This window comes from Erpetoichthys calabaricus, chromosome 2 (genome assembly GCF_900747795.2).
Source record: "Erpetoichthys calabaricus chromosome 2, fErpCal1.3, whole genome shotgun sequence".
NCBI classification, from domain to species: domain Eukaryota; kingdom Metazoa; phylum Chordata; class Cladistia; order Polypteriformes; family Polypteridae; genus Erpetoichthys; species Erpetoichthys calabaricus.
Genome location: NC_041395.2, coordinates 227705631 through 227727833, shown reverse-complemented (window position 1 = coordinate 227727833; position 22203 = coordinate 227705631). Strand labels below are relative to the sequence as shown.

The window sequence follows — 22203 nt, the reverse complement described above, 5'->3', positions numbered from 1 at the left end:
TTGGACACCTTTTTATTTATCAGGATCCAAAGCCCATTTTTTTGTTCTGTTCTCCATTATGATCAATCTGACATGCATATAAAACACATTTCAAATTCTGTGTGATCTATTTGTATGTCAATGCATTTATGGTATAATATACTGTGAGTCAATCATTACATAACACATAATTACCACACCTGAAGATGATAAATGTAAGCAAAATTTCAAGAACAGTGAGAGCTGAAATTCCCCTTAGTATACTTTGCAGCATGTTCACACATCGCTGTCCTGCTGTCTGACAGAATTTCAAACAGATGGCAACACTTCGGCGGATGTGGTAAGTCGTTCTCTAATATTACAATGAAAGAGATGCATTTCAGCTTTAACAAAGCACCTGTGAAAGTCCTTTCAAAGAAAAATGGTTTTATTGGAAAACTTTTGAAACCATTTTGTTATTAAGTGGAATCTGGATATTTTCTTAAATTACATGGAGATTAACAGCCAGAATAACATATATACATTGACATTACACATTGTATAAGATTGAAAAGAATTTGTTTTATATATAAAAAAAAAAGTTGTATATTTTTAAGCCAAATGGAAAAGTTCCAATGTTTTACTTATATTTCATGTTAGCAGTTCTGTAAGGGGTTAATGATAGTAAAATATAATCATCATAATATTTATTGGATTTACCCACTGTATCTGCCAAGAAATTGCTTTTTTTCTCCTCTTGATTTGAACTCTTGTCAACTCATAGAATTTCTCCTGCTCTGGCGTGCTTCTTCTGTTCTTTCAACTAACAAGTCTCTTTTGTGTTTGCAGGCCGTCGAAACGAATCTAGCTTCTAAAGACAGCCACTGGGTTTTCGTAAATGAGGTAAGGGAGGCTTTATGCCAGCAAATATTTATCTTCTGACCTTTACCGTGTTGTTCTCAGGGAAGGTGTCTTCTGCTTTGTGATTTAAGTAACAATTTTGTGCAGTGCTTATTACCTCCCTTGCTTTCAGATTCTCAGTGCTTTATTTTCTCCTGGCCTGACCCTTTTTCTACTGGAAAGATATACTTGAAGAACATTTCATTGTGTGCTGAATGCCAAACACTTTACATTTCAAACTTCTCTAGGAAAGTCCCCAGGAAAGTCTTCTAAAATGTTTTAGCTAATTACCCTGCCACATTTCAATTGATATATAGCTATAGCAGAAAACAAAGAAATTTCTTGTATCCATTTATTATTGTTACACACTTTATAGAACTGAGTATATTATAATATTAAAAGAATAATTGCATTGTCACCTGACTGTCCTAACCATGTGCAATTATACTATAACATTATACTAATCTGGCAATTGTGATGTTTCTCTGCTATTTACCCCTTTATTTTGTATTTAAATAATGGGTTTTAGCCTTAGATTTTTTAAGTTACATTTGAGGGGTATTATATGTACACAGTAATTATTAAACTATTCAAGCCCTTGGAAGTTTGCACATGTTATTGTTCTACAACATTGAATCACAGTGGATTTAATTTGGCTTTTTTAACACTGACCAACAATAAATCTCTCTGTAATGTCAAAGTGAAAACACATCTCTGGAAGGTGGTCTAAATCAATTACAAATATAAAACAAAAATATTTGACTGCATAAGCATTCACTTCCTTTAATATGATGCACCTAAATCGTCACTGGTGCAGCCAATTGGTTTAATGAGTTACATTATAAGTTAAATGGAGATCACCTTTCTGTAGTCAAGGAGCTTCAAATGATTGCAGTATAAACACACGTATGTAGAAGATCTACTGAGGAAGTGTGGTGGCCTAACCTGCATAATGAAGATTCAAGAACACTCTATGCAACTTTGGTATTAAATAGCACGAGGCAGGGAGTGGAAACAAGAAAACATCCAAGTCACTGAATATACCTTGGTGTTCAGTTAAATCAATCATTAAAAAATGTAAAGAGTATGCATAAATTTGACTAGAGCAACTTATCCACCAAAGATAAGTGATCGTACAAGAAAAAGACTAGTGTGGGAGGCCAACAAGAAACCAATGAGTACAGTAGTTAAGATAGGACAGACTGTACAAGCAACAAGTGGCACAGAGCAGCAAAGAGAAAGCCACTGTTAAAAATATCCATGTAACATCTTGGCTACAGTTTGCAATGAGGAATATGGGAGACCCTGATGTCAGATGGATGAAGATTCTATGGTCTGATGAGGCCATAATTAAGTTTTTTGTCCATCAGACTAAACACCATATTTGAACACTACACATTATAAAAAACACACCATTGTATATTGAATCATAGTGGTGGCAGCATCATGCTGTGGAGATGTCTTTCTGCTGTACTGTAGGCCCAGGAAGGTTTGTAAAGGTAAGAGTACAGCATTATACAGGGAAATCCTGGAGGAAAACCTGATGAAGTATGCAAGAAATCTGCACCTTGGGAGAAGATTTGTTTTCCAGCAACACAACGACACCTAAGCAAAAGCCAAAGGAATGGCTATGCAAGAATTATTTAAAAAGAACAATGATGATGTCCAGAAGTGGCCAAGTCAGACACCAGATTTCTACCCAGTGGATAATTTGTGACTGGACTTGAAAATCCTGAATGGAACATGACAAAGTTTGAGATATTGCGCAAAGTAAAAAGGGGTGGTATTGCAGTATCCACAAGTGCAAAGATGATAGAAACCTGTCCTCACAGAATCAAGACTGTCATGGCTGCCAAAGATGCACCTTCTGAATTCTGATGTTAAGAGAGTTAATACTTATGCAATCAATTATTTTGTCTTTTATGTTTTGTATTGATCTGACCACTTTGCAGACACTGCATTGTATTCACTGTCTTTAAATAGTCAAAATTTCAATATGAGCTCCTGCCCTATTGTTGTACTCCATCTAAAAAATTCCTTAAACATAGGTGTTTAAATTTAATTTTAATCATCACATTTCCCTTTCATTATACAGTAAGTGTAAATCCTGCCTTCATCTTTATAGAATTGTTCATTTTAAATATGGAATTTTAGCACCTTACTTATTGGTGCTGCCTCACAGGTTCCATTATTTGAGATTGATGTTCAGCCCATCCAGTGACTCCATATAAATTTAGAGTGCTTAATTTATAAACCATTGCATCATAACCAAGAATCCACCCAATTTTTTTTAATATACTTCAATGTATGTAGATATTTTGACAAATACACTAAAGCACAGTTCAGCTATCAAGTAAAAATATTCTAGACAGCTGAATATTTATTATAATTTTGTGTAGGCTTTTTACATTCTCTCTAGGTTGATGTCAGTTTTCCTCCTGCTACTAAGATTTCCTCATTAGATTAGATTAGATAATCGTTAACAATCCCATGGAGAAATTCAAATGTAATACAGCAGCAGAAACATAAAAAAAGAACATTCTCACAGGGCAGATAATACAGCCAATAAATCAATCATTAAATCAATTGATCAATCAATAAATAAACATAACAAAAAAAAAAAAATGAGTAACTGCTTCTTAGCACACCATGGTGGATTGAACCTGTGGGCCAAAAGTGCTCCAATAGAGCGCCTCCTGCAGGGGATAGAGGGGATTTTTCATGATGCATTCAATTTTACCACCATCCTCTTTTCTACAGCAGCTTTCAGTGTGTCCAGAGTTTGCCCTGCTGTGGAGCAGGCTTTTCTGATAAATTTGTTCAGACATTCTGCTTCTATTGAGCTCAGGTTGCCTTCCTAGGAGACTGCATAGTACACAAGACTGGTTACTATGGACTGGTAGAACATTTCTAGCAGCGTGCTGCATCACAAGACTTCAGTCTCCTTAGGCCAGTACAGTCTGCCCTGGCCCTTCTTGTACAGCATCTCTGTGTTGCCAGACCAGTCCAGTTTGCTGTTCATGTGAACCCCCAGGTACTTGTAGCACTGCACAACTACCTCTTCCTCCCCCTGAATGTTGACTTTTCTCAGAGGTTCCTTGGCTCCCTGGAAGTCTACCACCAGCTGTTTCGTCTTGCTGATGTTAAGTTGTAGGTTGTTGTCCCTGCACCACAAGACGAAGTCCTCCACAAACTTCCTGTACTCTGATTTGTCTCCATTATTAATGCAGCCTATGATGAACGAGTCATCTGAAAATTTCTGTTGATGGCAAGCGCTGGTATTGTGCTGGAAGTCCTTTGTGTAGAGGGCAACCGGGAAGGGAGACAGAAAAGTTCCCTGAATTGCTCCATGATTACACACCAATATTCTGACACACAATTCCTCAGCCCTCACAAACATCTGTCTGTTGGTCAGTTAGTCCATGATCCAGGGGATTATGGAGGTATTAAGATTCTAAGCCTTGAGCTTTTTCCCCAGTCAGTGAGGCAGGATGGTGTTAAAAGCACTGGAAGAGTTAAAGAACATGGTGCCAGCTTTGCCCAAAGTGGGAGTAGGATCTGTGGAGCATGTAGTCTGGAGCATCCTCCTCACTTATATGTGCCAGGTAGACAACCTTCAGAGGATCCAAATAGTGTAAATCCCAGAAATGGGCATGTTTGCTTGATTGATGACTTACAAAGAGATGGCAGGGCAGAGTGCCAGAGAAAACTACCTTTCACAGAATGTCTTAGGAATTTTGGACATAGTATTGATTCACATATTCTAGATGTAATCTTAACAACATTATCTGGATGAAGCAGTGTAACAACTTAGCAACTGTATGAGCTAATAAAATGAGCACCGTTGTCTGAGTGATCTAATTTTGTTTGACAAACTTCTTATATTCTTACATTCTTGGTTGTGGTTGTCTGCCTGGCTGTGTTCTGTGATGATGTTGTATCTCAGCCATGAATTGGTCCTGTCTTTCAACTAAACCAGCTGGAATAGGCTTACTAATATCCTATAACAGTTAAAGTAATTTCAGTAAATGGATGTCTGTCCAATTTAGGGATTTCATATGTATTAATGGTTAATACAATTTAAAACTGAATAGTTTAAACTGTGCTGGATTACTTACTAGATATTAATTTTTCTTAACTTCAACTTTCCCATGAGTGGCAGGACGATGCAGTGGTTAGTGCTGACGCCTCATATATCCAACATCCTGTGTTTAAATCCAATACCCAGTTGATGCTCATGTGAAGTGTATAATGTTCTTCGGTGTCTGTGTGGATTTTCCTGTTATCCATAAAGATATGTAAGATAGGTTAATTGGCCACTCTCTATTAGTCCTCTGCAATTGTGGGCATATGCATGGTGAAGTTAGATTAAGTGAGCATGGAAACATATTGTGTAATTTTTTTTTGTCAGCACAGCAGTGCAGAGGTAGCTCCATGGTTCTGGGTTTAAAATCCAATCTGATCAGTTTGCTCTATTAGGAAAAGCTTTGACTTAATTCAGTAAAGCAATATAATAATTTCAACTTTCAATTTTTTGCCTTACCAGAATTCATTTTTCATCACAGAACAAACACAGAAATATATGGAAAATACATAGCAATTTTCAAAATGATTATTTTCTAGAATATCTGAATATTACAATATTCAGCAATGCTGAATATTACAACATAGCTGAATAGATTATTATTCAGAAATTCTTCTATATGATTTCAGAATTTTCTGCTAATGTTTCTTTGCATTTGTTATTCTTTGTAGAGCTGAACTTTCCTGACTAAATTCTGAGTTTCATGTAATGAAAAAGGACTTGAATTTTATTCCCTAGTTGTTTGGAATTAATTAGGCTCTTTACTCTTGAGATTCAATACTGCTTCTTTGACAGACATCGAGACAACAGCTGCCATGTTTTCTCCCTTGAGGAGGCCCTACTATAGCCAATAAGATGGGTAATATATAAGGTTCATTTAGAACAGAATTTTTCATTAAACAAAGCCAGAGAGTAAAGCCAAACATTTTCTCCAAAGCTGAACTGCTTGGTAAATGATGCATAGCACATTTTGCAGGCAATTATTGAAATGATAAATTTTTGTCTTCTGCTTACACTATACAAATGTAATATGCACTTCCATAATATAATCATTCAGGCTGTGGTCTGTTTGCAAAGCATGCTTCATATGCATTTTGTTCTTGTTAATTTCTTGTTGTTGAAACCATTATACCAATTTTTGACACTATCATCAGTTATTAGAAAACTGCTAGTTAGTCTGCAGTGAAATGTGAAAAAAAGGCACACACATCATCCTAATACAGAATTTATTTGAACTGTGTCAGTAAGTTTCCTGGTCCTTCAAATAAGGCGGCATTTCTGACTGATCGATCATTTTACAATATTTTCAATTAAATAAAAAAAAAACAAAAACTGACACCTATAAAATATGTTTGTTTGTTTCCATCTCCACTGACACAGTACCTTTTTCATAGATTGTCATATACTGTAAAACAACAATTTCATCCTAAAAATTCAAGTACCCCCTTAAAGAATCCTGACAGTTACAAGACAGTCATTCATGAAGAATAACAGTAGATATCTAAGCTTGGTGTCATCAAAGAATCAAAGCATGAATGAAATAGCCCGGCTGTCCTTGCTCATATGATAGCTATCACCATACATTTCTGTATTGACTTCAGGCAATTAAATAAAATCTATAAATGTAAGGCTTACGCCATGCCACATGTTGAAGAGATTTTAGAAGAACTTCAGCAGGCAGCATATATCTCCACTCTCCATATAACAATAGGTTATTGGCATGTGCCATTTGAATAGTTAAGCACCATTTCAACTACTGTGAGATTATACAAGTTTGTAAGATGCCATTTGACATTCCAGCAGCAAATCATACATGTCCAGTGTATGGTGAATCACATTTAAAAACAAACACACATACATACATAGGATAGCCTAGAACTTATCTAGACAATGTCAAAATTTTCTGTGACACTGGGAAAATCTACCACAAACTCAGTGGACTACAAACCCACCAAATACAAATTGTCAAAAAGCCATCAGATACTCCATCGATAATAACTAAAGCAGACTTGTTGAGAAGTATTTGCATTTCCTCATTCAGCTTTCTCAACTCAATGGCACAAACGTATACTTGAATTTAGGGATATGTTTTGGTTATTATTTGTTCTGCCATAATCTCTTATCAGTATCACTTATTTTTTGTACAAGTTTTGATTTTAATCAATCATTTTTTATTGTCCGTTAGGATGCCAATGTGTATCATATGTAGTGCTGCCTTCATCTGTTGGTTTGAAATGGGTGATTCCATGTTGTTCAACATCATGACGCTGTCACTGTAAAAGATGGTGGGGTTTTTAATATCTATACTTAAATTTTTTATTTTCTTAGTTAAATGAAACTAAAAGGCACTTCCACACAGACTCTATGTTAGAATATTTTGTCTTTTTGAGTTTTATTTTGTGTTTATCAATCACTGTCTTAATCTTCTTTATTTATTTATCTGGTTTGTACAATGCTATATACTGTATACGCTGCCGTTCTTTATTTTATTCTGTAAGTGCCTTGAGCATGGGAAAGGTGCTATATAAATAAAATGTATTATTATTATTATTATTATTTCCATGTATTCAGACCCTAGGCTATTTTTTGAAAAAGATTTTATCTACTCTCACCTGTTTATGGCATCTCCTGGTTATTTTCGCATTTCTTTTTGCCCACAGTGTCGTTAACATTTTTAGGTTCTTAGCATGCTAATACAGATGTGTTGTTGCAGATATGTTGTCATGATATACCTGTTTCATATATACAGTATGTTTTTTAGTCATTTAGGGGTTTGGATAGAAAAATAGTGTTGTGGAAAAAACGTTCCTCTGTTTTCAAAGCAGTCATTCACGTCTGGTCTCATTCACAGAGATCAGATCAGAATGCAGAACAATTCTTTATTTGTACACTGATATGCACAAATGTCTTGGTCTATGGAGTAAGCAATCAATAATACAATTCACTTGCTTTTAAGCTTTACTACTACCATTACCTTATCTAATGCATCATTTCTTCTGACCCTTAATATGCATAGCTTTATTATTTCATCCAATCCTCTAGTGCCACCAGTATTTTCTGACTCCTTTCGACTCCCCCATTTACCTGAATTTTGCTTTGCTAACATTTGCTAACAGGGGTGATTCATAGATTGTACTATTGATCTTAGCAATGCTTAATAGAAGGGGTGTTTGAGCTTTCTCACTAGTTTATCCTTGCTTTCTAGAGGGGTGTTTGCTACACATTTACCTTATTCTAACCTTGGAAAATCAAGCTGGTGGTTTCTATAAGGTGAGGTTTATTTCATGTGCTCAGGGTTTAAACCACGTTGAGTTAACCCTTTAGTTAACTTCAGTCCTTTTCTTTATGTTTAAATAGTTCATTGTTACAAATTCATTTCAGTATGTACTTGTAATAAGTTATAAAAGATTATATATTAACTAAAATTTCATAGACAGACAGACAGACAGACAGACAGACAGACAGACAGACAGACAGACAGATAGATAGACCACCTCTCACATCAACTTCTTAAATAGTGGCAGGATATAGGGGCTTTTTGGTGTGGTTAAAATCAATAACTAGTCCCTTGGTTTTGTTGATGTGACGATGCATACAATTCTCTTTGCACCAAGAAGCAAAGTTCTCCACCTGACTGATATACTCTGTCTCATCTGTTTTATCAGTACACCCATAAGTGGATGCACTAGGAATCAAGTCCAGTCATATATTTTTCATTTATATAAGAATTAGGGGGCTTACCCCCTGCTCGCTTCGCTCGCCAACCCCAGTGCTACGCACCAGCCACTTCCTGTCTCTACCGCTCATGTTGTGAAGGGGGGGGCTGAACGCACCCCAAGGAGATGCAGTCGCTCTTCTGAAACTCCCTCTTAAATGGTGATACAATGGGAAACAAATACAGTTTTTTTTTTACCTCCTCTTTGCTCGATCAGCTGCTGAATTGCTGCTACTACCATGCCGCGTGATCTGCATTTCGCGTAGCGCTTTGAACATTTAAAAGCCTGTACAGCAGCTGTCTTTGTCATCTTCTCTTTGTCTTTTATTTCTGACCCCGGGTGTGGTTAAAACTCTTGGCACAAAGTCTCGTCTCACGGGATGTGAGTTCTTGATATTTTAGTTTAGAATTTAAAATGGAATACGAATCTGAAAATCTAACAACATCACATTAAAGTTTGATAAATTCTGAAAAGAATGATACCAAACATATATATGTAGGTTAAAATAAGCCCAATTTAAAGCGTGACAAAAAACGTGACATAAAAAGTCATATAGAATCGTGGCACAAAACCATTGCACTTTTAGGCTTAGGATTATATATATATATATATATATATAGAGAGAGAGAGAGAGAGAGAGAGAGAGAGTGAGAGAGAGAGAGAGAGAGAGAGAGTAGTAGTTGTACAAGGTTAAATTTGGTTACCAGATTGCTTTCTTAGGTCACATGGCCGCAGCAGTTGGAATCATTAAATCACTGAAATTAATGTTATAAATATGGCTGCTTGTGAGCCCTCAGTACGCTAAGGACCATTTAAGGTGATTGAGAATTATAATGAGAGCGAATGAACCAGGAAATACTAAAAGCTGGGCAAGATGTAGTAAAAGGTGGTTGAAACCTGAAAGCCGAGAAGTCAGAAGAAAACTACACAATCAGGAATCAAAAGGCTGAGCACAAAATATATAAAACCAAAGATGAAAAGATGCCAAGAACAAAAGAAACAATTCTACCACCATGCCTACTTGAAATAAATCTAACGATGCACTAGGAGAGTAGTAAAGTATTGTTTATCCAACAAGGGATAAGAAACAATAGGCTTGCAGTAATATTTATAATGTCAGCTCCAATGACATAATGATTCCAATCTAAATAACTAATACTTCAATCTTCTTGTTCTTATTTAAATAAAAAAATAACAGGAATCAATTCCTAGTGCATTCAAGCACTAAATGATTCAAAAACATACATTAAAACAGGCATGTTAGGGTATAATTGAAATGACAAATGGCTGTAATTCCACTTGTTTAGTGGATGAAGCTTGGTGTAGGAGGTATAAAACAAAGCAGTGATCACCTTATTCATTAACACTATATACTGCAGTGTCAGTCCTAGTGGTCCAACTAATCTACCTCAAGCTACCAGAGCCGACAAACTCTAACTGACTAAAACTGTTAATAATTCCATTAAACTAAGTGACAAGGGATAGCAGACATTTCCAGAATTGAAGTTTCCAGTATAAGAGGAAACCCACGGACTTCATTAGATATCCAAACCTGGGACAGCCAGTGAATAATCAATGCACAATGAAACAATGGTGACTTGTACTGATTGTTTGGCTAACCTAACAGAACGATGCTGATGTATGAAAGACTATATTTACTTGTATTACTATCAACAATATATGGCTGTTGAATTAAAATTCATTTTTGAAATGTAGGTAACTGCTAGTTACCATTTCTAGTCGGATGAATTATAAAGACAAAATGGTTATAAAACTGTAAAACGTTTTTTTTTTTTTTTTTTAGGAACTGGCATTGGTTTCCATTGATTAGGAAGTCATCTCTATCAGTTTAGGACCAATTAGCTGCTAATGAAAAATAAAATAACCAGATATATTTGTAAACCTGGACTGACAAGAACAGATACAAATATTCAATTTAATTCAATGTATTCTTATTATAGAAAACATCTTAAAGAACCTAAAATAACAAAACAATTTAAAATAGGAGCTAATAAAAGATGGCATGATGAGTCAACAGAGCATGGTTATTTTGAAGAGGTCATACGGTGCATTGTGTGTAAAATTTCTCACATTCTTTCTGCTCCCTGGCTGCAATGATAAACCCCTACAGCAATGATAAACCTTAAAAGCTGCAATGTCTTGTGCTGAATAGTCAGTTGCTTTGAAATGTCTGGCACTCAGTGATGGTGTGATATTTACTATTATGTGTTGCAGATGTTTCATATTGACCTATTTTGCATCCACAATGTACAACTAATTACTCTTGACACTATATGTTGTAGTACACTAAATTCCCAGTTATCAAACTCCAAGTTCTGATTTTTCAAATGCATAGTATAATGGACTTGTGCTATGACACAAAGCTCACCAAAAGACAATCTCCTTCATTTAAAGTCAATTCAATCTTTTATAAATATCATTTAATTATGTGACTTATACTTATTGATGTTTATAGTTTACTTGACATATAATGACTAACTATGTCAGTGAAGAAAGCAGTATATGGTTTGTGTTAGTTTTATTTTACAAGTAAATGACTAGTTATTTTTTTTATATAATACTAGGGGGTTCGCCCCCTGCTCACTTCGCTCGCCAACCCCGACCTCCCCCTCCCCCGGCATGTGCTACAGGCCAGCCACTTCGCGTCTCTGCTGCTCGCGTTGTGAAGAGGGGGGCTGAACGCACCCCAAGGAGATGTGCTCGCTCCTCTGAAACCCCCTCTTAAATGGTGATCCAATGGGAAAACAAATACAGTTTTTTTTTTTTTACCTCCTCTTTGCTCGATCAGCTGCTGACTTGCTGCTGCTGCTATGCCACATGATCTGCATTTGAACATTTAAAAGGCTGTACAGCAGAAAATACTTGGGTACCGTTGGTTTGACATTGTGTTGAATGGGCAGTTGCACAAAGAGTCCTAAATGGGGCACATTACCTGCATTGTAAGGGAGCATCACTTATGGCATTATACCAATGTGGCGCGATTTCCTGAGGGTGATCCGTCTCACAGGATCCTCATTGTTGACGACCCGAGCAGCTGAACCAGGCCAAGGGGTCATCCAAGTAACATTTGGCTGTGGCAGATAGAGGGTCATTTCCGGAGGGTGGGACTGGACTGTGTGTGTGCCTGGGGGGTTGCCAACCGGGATCCCGAGTTGTTTCGTTGTGTAGTGGATGCGGCAATGCACTGTACCAGTGCATGCTCCCCAATTTGACTTGACTTGACTTGACAGCAGCTGTCCTACTCTTTGTCTTTTATTTCCGGCCCTGGGCATGGTTAAATCTCTTGACAAACTCTCGTCTCGTGAAATGTGAGTTCTTGATATTTTTTAGTTTATAATTTAAAAACGGAATAAGAATCTGAAAATCTAACAACATCACATTAAAGTTCGATAAATTCTGAAAAGTATGATACCAAACATATATATGTACCTGTAGGTTTTAAAATAAGCCTGATTTAAAGCATGACAAAAACGTGACATAAAAACGTCACATAAAATCTTTGCACTTTTAGGATTAGGATTTTATATATAGAGAGTAGATTTTTATAATGTGTATAGCTTGCTTTATTTTTAAATGTTTGTAATGAATGAAATATGTAGAGTTTTATGACGAGTCGATTTTGTAACAGTAGCAGCTATGTCAATAATAGTAACAGTCCAATATGTGAAATCACATATTCCAATGTAGGGTCACAATGAGTGGAGGACTTCCATGGCAGGATTAGGTGCAAGGCGTGAACTAATCCTGAATGTTTGTGCTTAGTACATTACAGGGCATACTCATTCACACACAGTTGAGCTTATTTAGAGTTGCCAGTTAATGGAAATACTGTAATAAAAACTGGAGTTTCAGATAAAAGAAACACAGTGACATGTGCAGAATGTCAAAACTCCATAAAAGTCCATGGTACAGTCAAAACTGAAGCATTTTCTGTGTTGTAGATTTATGTACACATTGCATAAATCTGTAACTTCTCTGTTCATTTTAATTCCACCGAGATTTAACTGGTTTCATTATTTGTATGCTTTTGATATATAGCTTGCTGTTTGTATTACAATTCATTATCATCATGAAATTATAGTTACAGGTAGGGCAATATCTTTTTAGTGATTTTATATCATAGTAGCATGACAATTTATTGATAAATCTTAAGAAAACAGAGTACTCATAATGAAAACATTTCATTTTACAATAGAACATTCAGTTATCAGATTGTGGTGTAGAATGTTACACTGATCATTTCAGTTCTTCAGCATTTCATATACTGTATCATTTTCCATAACTTACATGGTTGATATTTCTTTTTTACGTTACCATTAGGAATATAACTTTTCTTCATTTTCAACCAGAAAAACCTTGACTTATACCAATGCGTATACAGGGTGGCCTGCCTCCACCGAAACAACTGGATTACGTGGTGAAGAGAAAAATGATCAGATTTACAGAAGATGTTGAAAGTGACCTCCTTGTGCGTCAATACATCTCTGTGCCCTTTTTTGGTGGCAGACGAGACGGGAGTCGTCTCGGTGGAGGAGAGCCACTTTCTCGTGGGCCACCCTGTATATGACCATATTAATATTTTAAAGAAGTTTAGTGTGCTTACAGTTTTAATAAATCAAAACTGTCATTTGTTTTTTTTCAACCCCCTAATTGTGATTAACAACTGCACAATGGACACTCTGTGAGTGATGAATGCTGGACGTAATGTTCTTTCGTTTATTTCACTTCACCCTGAACCTTTCTTTGGGGCCCCTTACCAAGAACCATAGCAAAATTACAGCTTTCTTAATAATTTTATATAACATAACATTCTAAAAATAGCTTGGCTGACTTAAAAATTTTGGTGAGGTGGAGTCCAGCATCTGATTCAAGGGCAAGAATTAACTGACCAGTTTATCATAGAGCCATCTAATGTACTCACCAACAATCACCCAATGCCAGGTTGGAAGTGGCTAAATAACCTATCATGCATGACTTTGAAAGGTGGGAGGAAAACTGAAAAACCCAGTAGAAAACCAGCGAAGATGAGAGAAAAACATGTGGACCCCCAAAAGACCACAACTAGCACTGCATGAGTGCCAAGGACAAGAAATCCATGACACAGCAGCATTAGCCACTGTGCCACCACTCATTTTGGGTTTTGTAGTTTTTGCTCCTACTGGGCTCAGTAACAAAGCAAAATGAAATAGTCTATTATGTTTCCCTGTTAATGTATTATTAATTATGGCACTTAACAATCCAATTTAGGATGCAGTGACGTGTGTAGGTTTTAATCCTAGAACTGCAATCATTTTATAAAGTTGTTTCAAAGCTTTACCCTTTACATTTATTGGGGGGTGGGGTTGCATTGATGATTTTTTCTGATCTTAAAACAATTCTGAATTAGTATGTTAGATTCTTAATACATTTAGTTGGTTTGATTCCAACATACTGTGTCACCAGTGGCTTTGCATGCAGGGTCTGTTGAGTACATAATGGATCCATCCATCCATCCATCCATTTTCCAACCCGCTGAATCCGAACACAGGGTCACGGGGGTCTGCTGGAGCCAATCCCAGCTAACACAGGGCACAAGGCAAGAACTAATCCCGGGCAGGGTGCCAACCCACCGCAGACATAATGGATCTCTTTTCTTTTATTCTATAGGCCCCACTTCAAAACCAAGTTTTTGAGTGTTGATATATTCCATCTTCCTTTATTTGTGAATACTTTATCAGTTTTCCTATGAACCACTTTAGTTCTATAAGGCAGGAATTATATTTTTGTGTATAGCAGCTTAAACAGAGATTAAATCATGAGTACATTTGCTGCAGCACTAACCCAGCTTGCCAAAAGTAACAAATGTGAAAAAGTTGCTTATAGACTCATCGTTCACAACCATCATCGTCCCAATGCTAGTACGTTCCACCCTCAGGGCCCTTGATCTAAACACTGGCCTCTGTTAGTGGCTGCAGGACTTAGTTTGTTAGTCTTGAGTACTGCACATATTAAAATGTCTTTACATACAATGAGAATTTTCAGAGCTACCACTTGCAATGTTACATCTTTCTACTTTGATCATTATGTACATTTTTGGTTGTGGTTTGGAGAAAAATGAGAGCTTGCTGTTGCTTTGCAGCTTGATTTAAAATTGGATTTTTTTCGTGAAAATTTAAAAGAATACAAATGTATTAAAAGGTGTCACTTTGCTACAAATGCAAACATAAAATGCTGTTTGTGAGTAACTTGGTTATTTTTTTTTAATTTCATATATTCAAATAAGGGGCAGCATGTTGGTCTGTGGTAGCACTGCTGCCTCACAGTAAACCCTGGCTTGGGTAAGTGGATTAGGAAGATGGATGAATGGATGGATAATAATATAACATTGCAATTCAAGTGTGTGAGACGGCAACATTACATTACAACTTTGTGAATGTCCACCTTGTTCACTAGGATTATGGAAATATAATCTACATAAATATTTACTGGATATTTCAATATACAATCACACACCGGATAACACTGCACAATATTGTGACAGGTACCTACTGGGTATGCACAAATATAGCTTTGGTTTTACTGCATCATGTAGGAACTCTGAGAAATAGACATTTATATGTTTACTGACAATAACGTATTTAGTCACGTTTATGTTTCGCATAAGCTATTAAATTCAACAGAATTAAAAGTGTTTTGCTCCTGATTTTCTTTTTTATTCAATGTCTGGTGCATCATGTTGCAGTGTCCAACAGTAGTCAGCAAGCATTGACGGATTTCAGTTGCCCTGGTATCGTTTCTCCATCGTAGCAATGTCCTGGTGAAACCTTTCACCGTGTTCGTCACTGACAGCACCGAGATTTGTGGGGAAGAAGTCCAAGTGTGAGTGGAGGAAATGAATCTTGAGTGACATGTTGCACTTTTTTGTCTTGTATACTTTGAGAAGTTTGTCTACCAGCTGAATATAGTTTGGGGCTCTGTAATTGCCCAGAAAATTGTCGTCTTTGACGGCTTTCCAGGCAATTTTTTCCAGCCCAACTAACAGATCTTCAAACCGCTTGTCACTCATAACATGTCTAATCTGGGGGAACACAAAAATGCCTTCTTTGATCTTGGCATCAGTTATTCTTGGGAACATCTGTCTTAAATAACGAAAACCTTCACCTTCCTTGTTCAGTGCTTTCACGGAATTCTTCATGAGTCCCAGTTTTATATGAAGATGATGCAAAAATACCTTTGCTGGGTTGACAAGCGATTCATGTGCCATATTTTTCTGTCCTGGAACTAACTTTTTACGGAGTGGCCAGTTCTGTCGAGAATAGTATGACTCTTTGGCACGTCTGTCCCATTCACAGATGAAACAACAGTACTTTGTGTAGCCGAGCTGCAGTCCTAGTAACAGAGCAACGACTTTAAGATCTCCACAGATATTCCAGTTGTACCTGCTATACTGGACGTGCTTCAGCAACAGTTCCATATTCTCATATGTTTCTTTCATGTGTGCTGCATAGCCAACAGGTACTGAAGGATAAACGTTGCCATTGTGTAGCAGAACAGCTTTCAGGCTTAACACTGAATAAAGAGACACCACTCTTCCAGGTTGTGATCACAACCCAAGGCCGAGAACAATCCTTTAATGTCACAACAATAACAGAGAATGTCGACTTGTGCAAATAATTTGGTTATATCATGATGTTGGCCTTGAAACACAGAAATTTTCGTACCTGGTGATGGCAAACGCCATTCCTGCAGTCTCGAACCCAGCAGCTCGGCTTTTGCTTTTGACAGACCCAAATCTCTGACCAAATCGTTCAATTCAGACTGTGTTATCAGATGTGGATCGTCTGATGAGCACGGTTCAAAATCCGGGTCAATGTCACTGTCAGTACCCTGCATTGCAGTTTCTTCATCTGGTTTGTCTAAGGTCCAATCCTCTGGTGGTTTCGAAGTTGGAAGACTGTCGTCATGTGGCACGGGTCTCATTGCTGAAGGCAGATTAGGATATTCAATTGACTTCTTGTTTTAGGCAGAGAAACCAGACACATTAGTCAAACAGAAGTAACAGTCTGTCACATGGTCTTTCTGTTCTCGCCATATCATTGGAACAGCAAACGGCATCGTCTTTCGAGTGCCTCTGAGCCAGGCTCTCAGACTGACAGCACATGTCGCACAGCAAATGTGAGGTGCCCATTCCTTGTCTTGATCACAAATTTTGCGGCCAAAATACAGATGATAAGCTTCCTTCACAAGAGCAGTCATCCAACGTCTCTGAAGCGCAAGAGTATATTCGCCACAGATAGAGCAGCATGTATCGCGGCTGTTACGACATTGACGAGACATATCGCCCGACACCAAAACGTCTATAGCATCACGCTTACTTCCTGTTATATTGCTACAGATAATATACTTTACTATACTGATACTATACATACACACTGTCTATCTACAGTATATTAACTAAATGAGCAGGATCAGTGTATGCAAGCCACCTTTATAGCATGCTGAGTCAGTGTCAAGCTCGTTCAGACCTGCCCAGGATGTCAACTTCCACAGAACAGCTTCCAACCTGGCCTGATTCCATGCCTGGACATGCCCAGGCTGCACAAACCGTTGTTGATAAGTCACTTACGGGAGCGAAAATGTTTGGATACAAATATAAGAAAAAATCATGACAAAACACCCAACAGTGTTCATGAAGCAAAAACTTTGTTGTGCAGTGTAATTAGAATACAGCATGCACAGAAATTAGAATATATGATAAGATTAAACACTTTAATTAAGCACTTGTTTTACTATGTGATTCTATACTTTATAACACTTTATTAATTTTAAAATTTATTTAAATCTCAACAATTTGGTTTAAGCACTGTTATGCACTGATAACCACTAAGTCTTAAATGTAACCATTCCGCCAATGTAAAATGACACCCTGAAAGCCCATGCCAAAGACTGGGTGGAGGATTAGCAATATAAAAGGCGTGGTTGAAAAGGATATCGGACAAAGATGGCAAAATGCATAATAAATGAACATAGATGGGCATAACCCAATAAAGCATGACTGAAGGGCAATGGCACAAAGGTGGCAAATTGCCATTAGGTGTTGCCCATTAACATAGAAGACATGCCAGTGTTTCTTATCTATGCTAAGCTATATATCAAAATGTCTTTGTTCTCAGGAACAGTGGCTTTCTTGGCAGACAGAGCACGACTGCTTATTATGTTTCAAAAACTTCTAAACTGAAACCAAAAGGCTTTTGGACTTTGCGTGATTTCCTGGATATTATTGGTTTGGGATTTTATTCCGTGACAAGAGCTACAATTTAAAATGGCACTTGAAATTGTGAGCTGGGACACTCATATGCCCCATTGAACATGAACACAGCTTAATACTGGAGCACCCTAGAGTCATGTGCTCAGCCCATTGCTGCATTTCCCCTATTTAAACATTTTGTTGCAGATACACTATTATCTAGTTTGATGATGGGTTAAATTTTCAATAATGTTGAGACAGTGTACTAGTAGGAATGCTGGCATTGCAGATTTTTGCCCCACCAGTGGTAAGGGAATCCACCCCCCAAAAAAAAAAAAATTATTTCAAATCCACTTGTGTTTCTGCTGAAGCGAGAAATTATTCAAGTAAACATTTTTTCAGTGACCAAATTAAATTAAAAATGTACTGCCCATGGCCACTTTTCTAGCAATTTGGGTAAAAGCAGCTGAGGTGTTAACATAGTGTCATGACCAGAAGATTGGATTCCTGATTGATGATGACCTCTCACACAGGTAAGTATAGCGCTGCATTTCACATATTTTGGGAAAGTTTATACTACATTCTTCAAGCCTGGAAGATTCAAGAGATATTTAGATTTATGATTTTTAAAGGGAAAAATAAATGGCACACCCATGAAAAAATATGGGCAAGAGTTTGGTGGAATGCAGAGAGGGAATGTGACATTGGGAATGGCAATGGGACAGTGCAAGAGTAGCTCTGTCGATTGCATGTTTACCGTTTTTATCACCAAGAATATTAAGCTTCATGGAGTATGAAGGAACAATTTCATTGAATAAACTAGCCTGTTGTAGGGCTTAACTGCTATTTTAGTGTGTTCCTCAGCAGTTCATCTCAGTGCTCATAATAATGAAACATGTCATGACTATGGATGTTTTCATTTACTTATTTTTACTTTTATTGTTATTTCTGCCTGGATCTGGGGCTTGTATGGCACTTGAGACATTGTTATTAATAGCCTTATGGAGGTCTGCAAAGGGATGAAATGGGGAGGACAAAGAGAAGAGACCTTTCCTGTCCATGTAACACCTCTCAGAGCATGGGGCAGTGTTAGCATAAAACTTAAACCAAAGCTGCAACCAGGAAAATAAAGACAGTGCAATTGTGCTGCTTTTGTATAGCCGCAGTCATTTGAATGAGGAATGAGCATGGAAACTGGGAGCACAGTCCAGTGTGACCAGCACACCCCATTTCACATTGCTCCTGTACTGGTTTCTACATTAATTAATCATTAAACAAATAATACTTTAAATTAAATTAAATAGTACTTCACATGTGATTAAAAACAAAGCCATATAATTATTAAAAACATAGATTATGCTATATATTTGGAGTGTTACATTCCCTTGACGTGATCTGCTACTGGTAGCATTTTCTCAGATCCTTCTTTTATTAATTAATTGATTCATTCATTCTTTCCTTCTTTCACTGATTGTTTAAACCTAGAAGTTATTCTTTGGTAGTCTAGTAATGATTTGTTTGGCCAATTGCTTGCTTTGAACAGTGCTTAAATATTTTCTTTTTCTTATCATGACGGAACACTTTATTGTATACCAGCTAGCTTTTGCAGATTTCAGTATCATCTCACTCATCTTTTTTTTTTCCTGTGACATCACACAACGTGGCCTAAAAGTTTCTAACTTTAGATTAGCCCAAAAATGCCCAAAATGTTTATTCCAATTTTCAAAAATGAAATATATTTACAGTAATTGCTGGTTTTGTGGCAGTCTGATGAAGAGCACATAACCCACCTTGTGGAGTTTGTGTGGTCATCCCCTATGCCAGTGAGCAGAGGTAAAACCTCTAACTAAACGATGTGAAAAGAACAATCTGTCAGTTTGTCACTGCAGCATCCTCACTAATGTATACTGATGCACAGTAGAAAGAATACTGATTAGATGTATCACAGTCGTCTTGTATGGAAACTGCACTCTGTTACACCAAAAGGCGTTGCAGTGGGAGGTTAAAGTCCTTCAATACATCACTAGAGATGCATCCATGCAGGACATTAGTGACAAAAGATGCCTGAAGAAAGCACTTTCTATTGATTCAAACCAGACACACACTACCAACAAAGTGTTTTGCCGTCATGCTATTCAGCAGGCAACACAGTAACATTAAGTGCTATACCTGCAGATCTGCAAACATTTTTTGCCCAAAGACTTTTAACCTGTCAATGTCCTATAATGGGGAATAATATTTAGTATACAGGTTGATTTTTGTTATTAATGTCTAGCAATGTCATATTTTAAAATGCTTAAACAGGCAGGGAAATTAATGTCTAAAAATATCTAATTTTAAAGGGAAGGAAGCTGTATAATCAGTTGTTGCTCTAGCACATTAATGACCCTACTAAATCATATATGTCCTTTTGTTAAGTGTTTTTGAGTGATCTGTGATGGGGAGGAGGAGAGCTGACACATGTGGGTGATGTGTGCAGAGATACTCTACATTCTATGAGCCCATACCCCCAAGAGAGAGGTCGGAGTGGAAGTGGAAGAGATGGAGGAGGAAAGTGTGGGCTGGAATAGGGCTGAGTCTGGTTAAACTGAATCATTGACACTCCCAATCTGCAAGAGGAGTGTCAACCACCATTCGAATTGGACAAATGAGACCTGCAAAGCCATGCAGTCTCTTTCTCTAGGCTGCCCTGTGCATGTTGTATGTTTCCAGATGATGCCAAACAACAAATTAATTCAACTGTGAAGACAGAGAGCCACCTGGTAGGAAGCATATAGTTCGCTAGATGAAGCTTATTATCAGGTTGTATTATTTTAATGAATACTCATTGTACTCTGCTATTGTGGCCATATTATTTATAACGCGTGAATAAATTTGTAACTTTCTCACCTGCCCATTCTGGCACTCTGTTTAATTGCCTAGGGTTACTTATGTAAAAGAAAGGGAACATGTTGAACTACAGTAGCTTTCAACTCTGACAGTGTGGTATGAGGATGGGATTTGGGGCATTCTGCTATGGTCTACAAAATAAAGAGTAAACACTTTCATACAGGCATCTCTTTGGCCAGTTAGTAAGACTGTTATGTCAGCCTTTGCACTATCAATATCAAGAGCAGAGTTTGGGCGTGGCAAGTGGGGTTGACCGCCCCAGGCCCTGCGACTAAAGGGGCCCCGCTTTTGAGGTCCGCTTTTCCCATTCGAGCGGATTTGTTAAATTATATTCTCCAATATATATATATTTGAGATGCTTCTAAGAGGAACCCTTTTAAAATCCCTCTTCAAGGTCAAATTCCGTACATGTACATCTTTGAAAACATTTCATAGTCCGAATATTAATGCACAAAAACATGTATCGCTAATGATAACCGGCTGACATGACATCAATGTGAGTTATGACTTTGACATCCTGCATATCGACAGTATACTTGCAATTTGGGTACTTTTCTAGAAGAGGCCCTGCTAATTTCCGCATGACATCGCATCGCATTTCGCACTGTTGTGGTATCATCATGAATTATGAATTGCACTTTTTTAATAGATTATATCATTATATGTTGATAAAGTCTGCGTGTTATCTTGCAAAAATTGAGCTGAATGCTGTAATGAGAAAATCCGGCGTATGTTAACATTATTTTTCTTAAATACGCATGCAAGTTTATACAGTCCAAACAAACCAGTAACAGCGTTTGATGTAACCGGCCCCATGTGGGGTTGGACAGCCCTAGGCCCTGCACACCCCTAAGGCCACCTCTGATCAATATAATTGCACTTCTATCAGTATTACTGTCTATTTTGCTTCTGAATTACTTATATTGGCTTAATGTTACTTTTTCAGATATAAAGTTACAGCATATACCTGACAGATATTTATAATTTCTCTTTATTTGACACTGTTGCCACATTTATTGCTATTTATTGTCACAATATTACTGTCATTGTTTTGGTTAGTAATGTGTCTGCTGAACTATGTTACAGCACAATGTACTGTATTGTTGCTGAGTTTTTGATATGTCTGCACCACCAGGACGAGCAGAAAATGTTTTTTGTATATGAAAAAGGATAAAGCAGAGGAACGATATGCCAACCTGGGTTCGCTTCCCGGGTCCTCCCTGCGTGGAGTTTGCATGTTCTCCCCGTGTCTGCGTGGGTTTCCACCGAGCGCTCCGGTTTCCTCCCATAGTCCAAAGACATGCAGGTTAGGTGGATTGGCGATTCTAAATTGGCCCTAGTGTGTGCTTGGTGTGTGGGTGTCTTTGTGTGTGTCCTGCGGTGGGTTGGCACCCTGCCCAAGATTGTTT

At 37.4% G+C, this 22203-nt stretch overlaps 1 protein-coding gene across 2 annotated transcripts in view; it reads left to right on the top strand.

Annotated features, from left to right (window-relative positions):
- The window catches only part of LOC114646859 (glutamate receptor ionotropic, delta-1-like), a 1476314-nt gene that overhangs the window by 1142875 nt on the left and 311236 nt on the right, over nt 1–22203 (top strand). For both annotated transcript variants that reach the window (XM_028795229.2, XM_051922843.1), the window contains exon 5: nt 808–861. In XM_028795229.2, coding sequence (XP_028651062.1) covers nt 808–861 — 54 coding nt within the window. The remainder of the gene's footprint in view (nt 1–807; nt 862–22203) is intronic.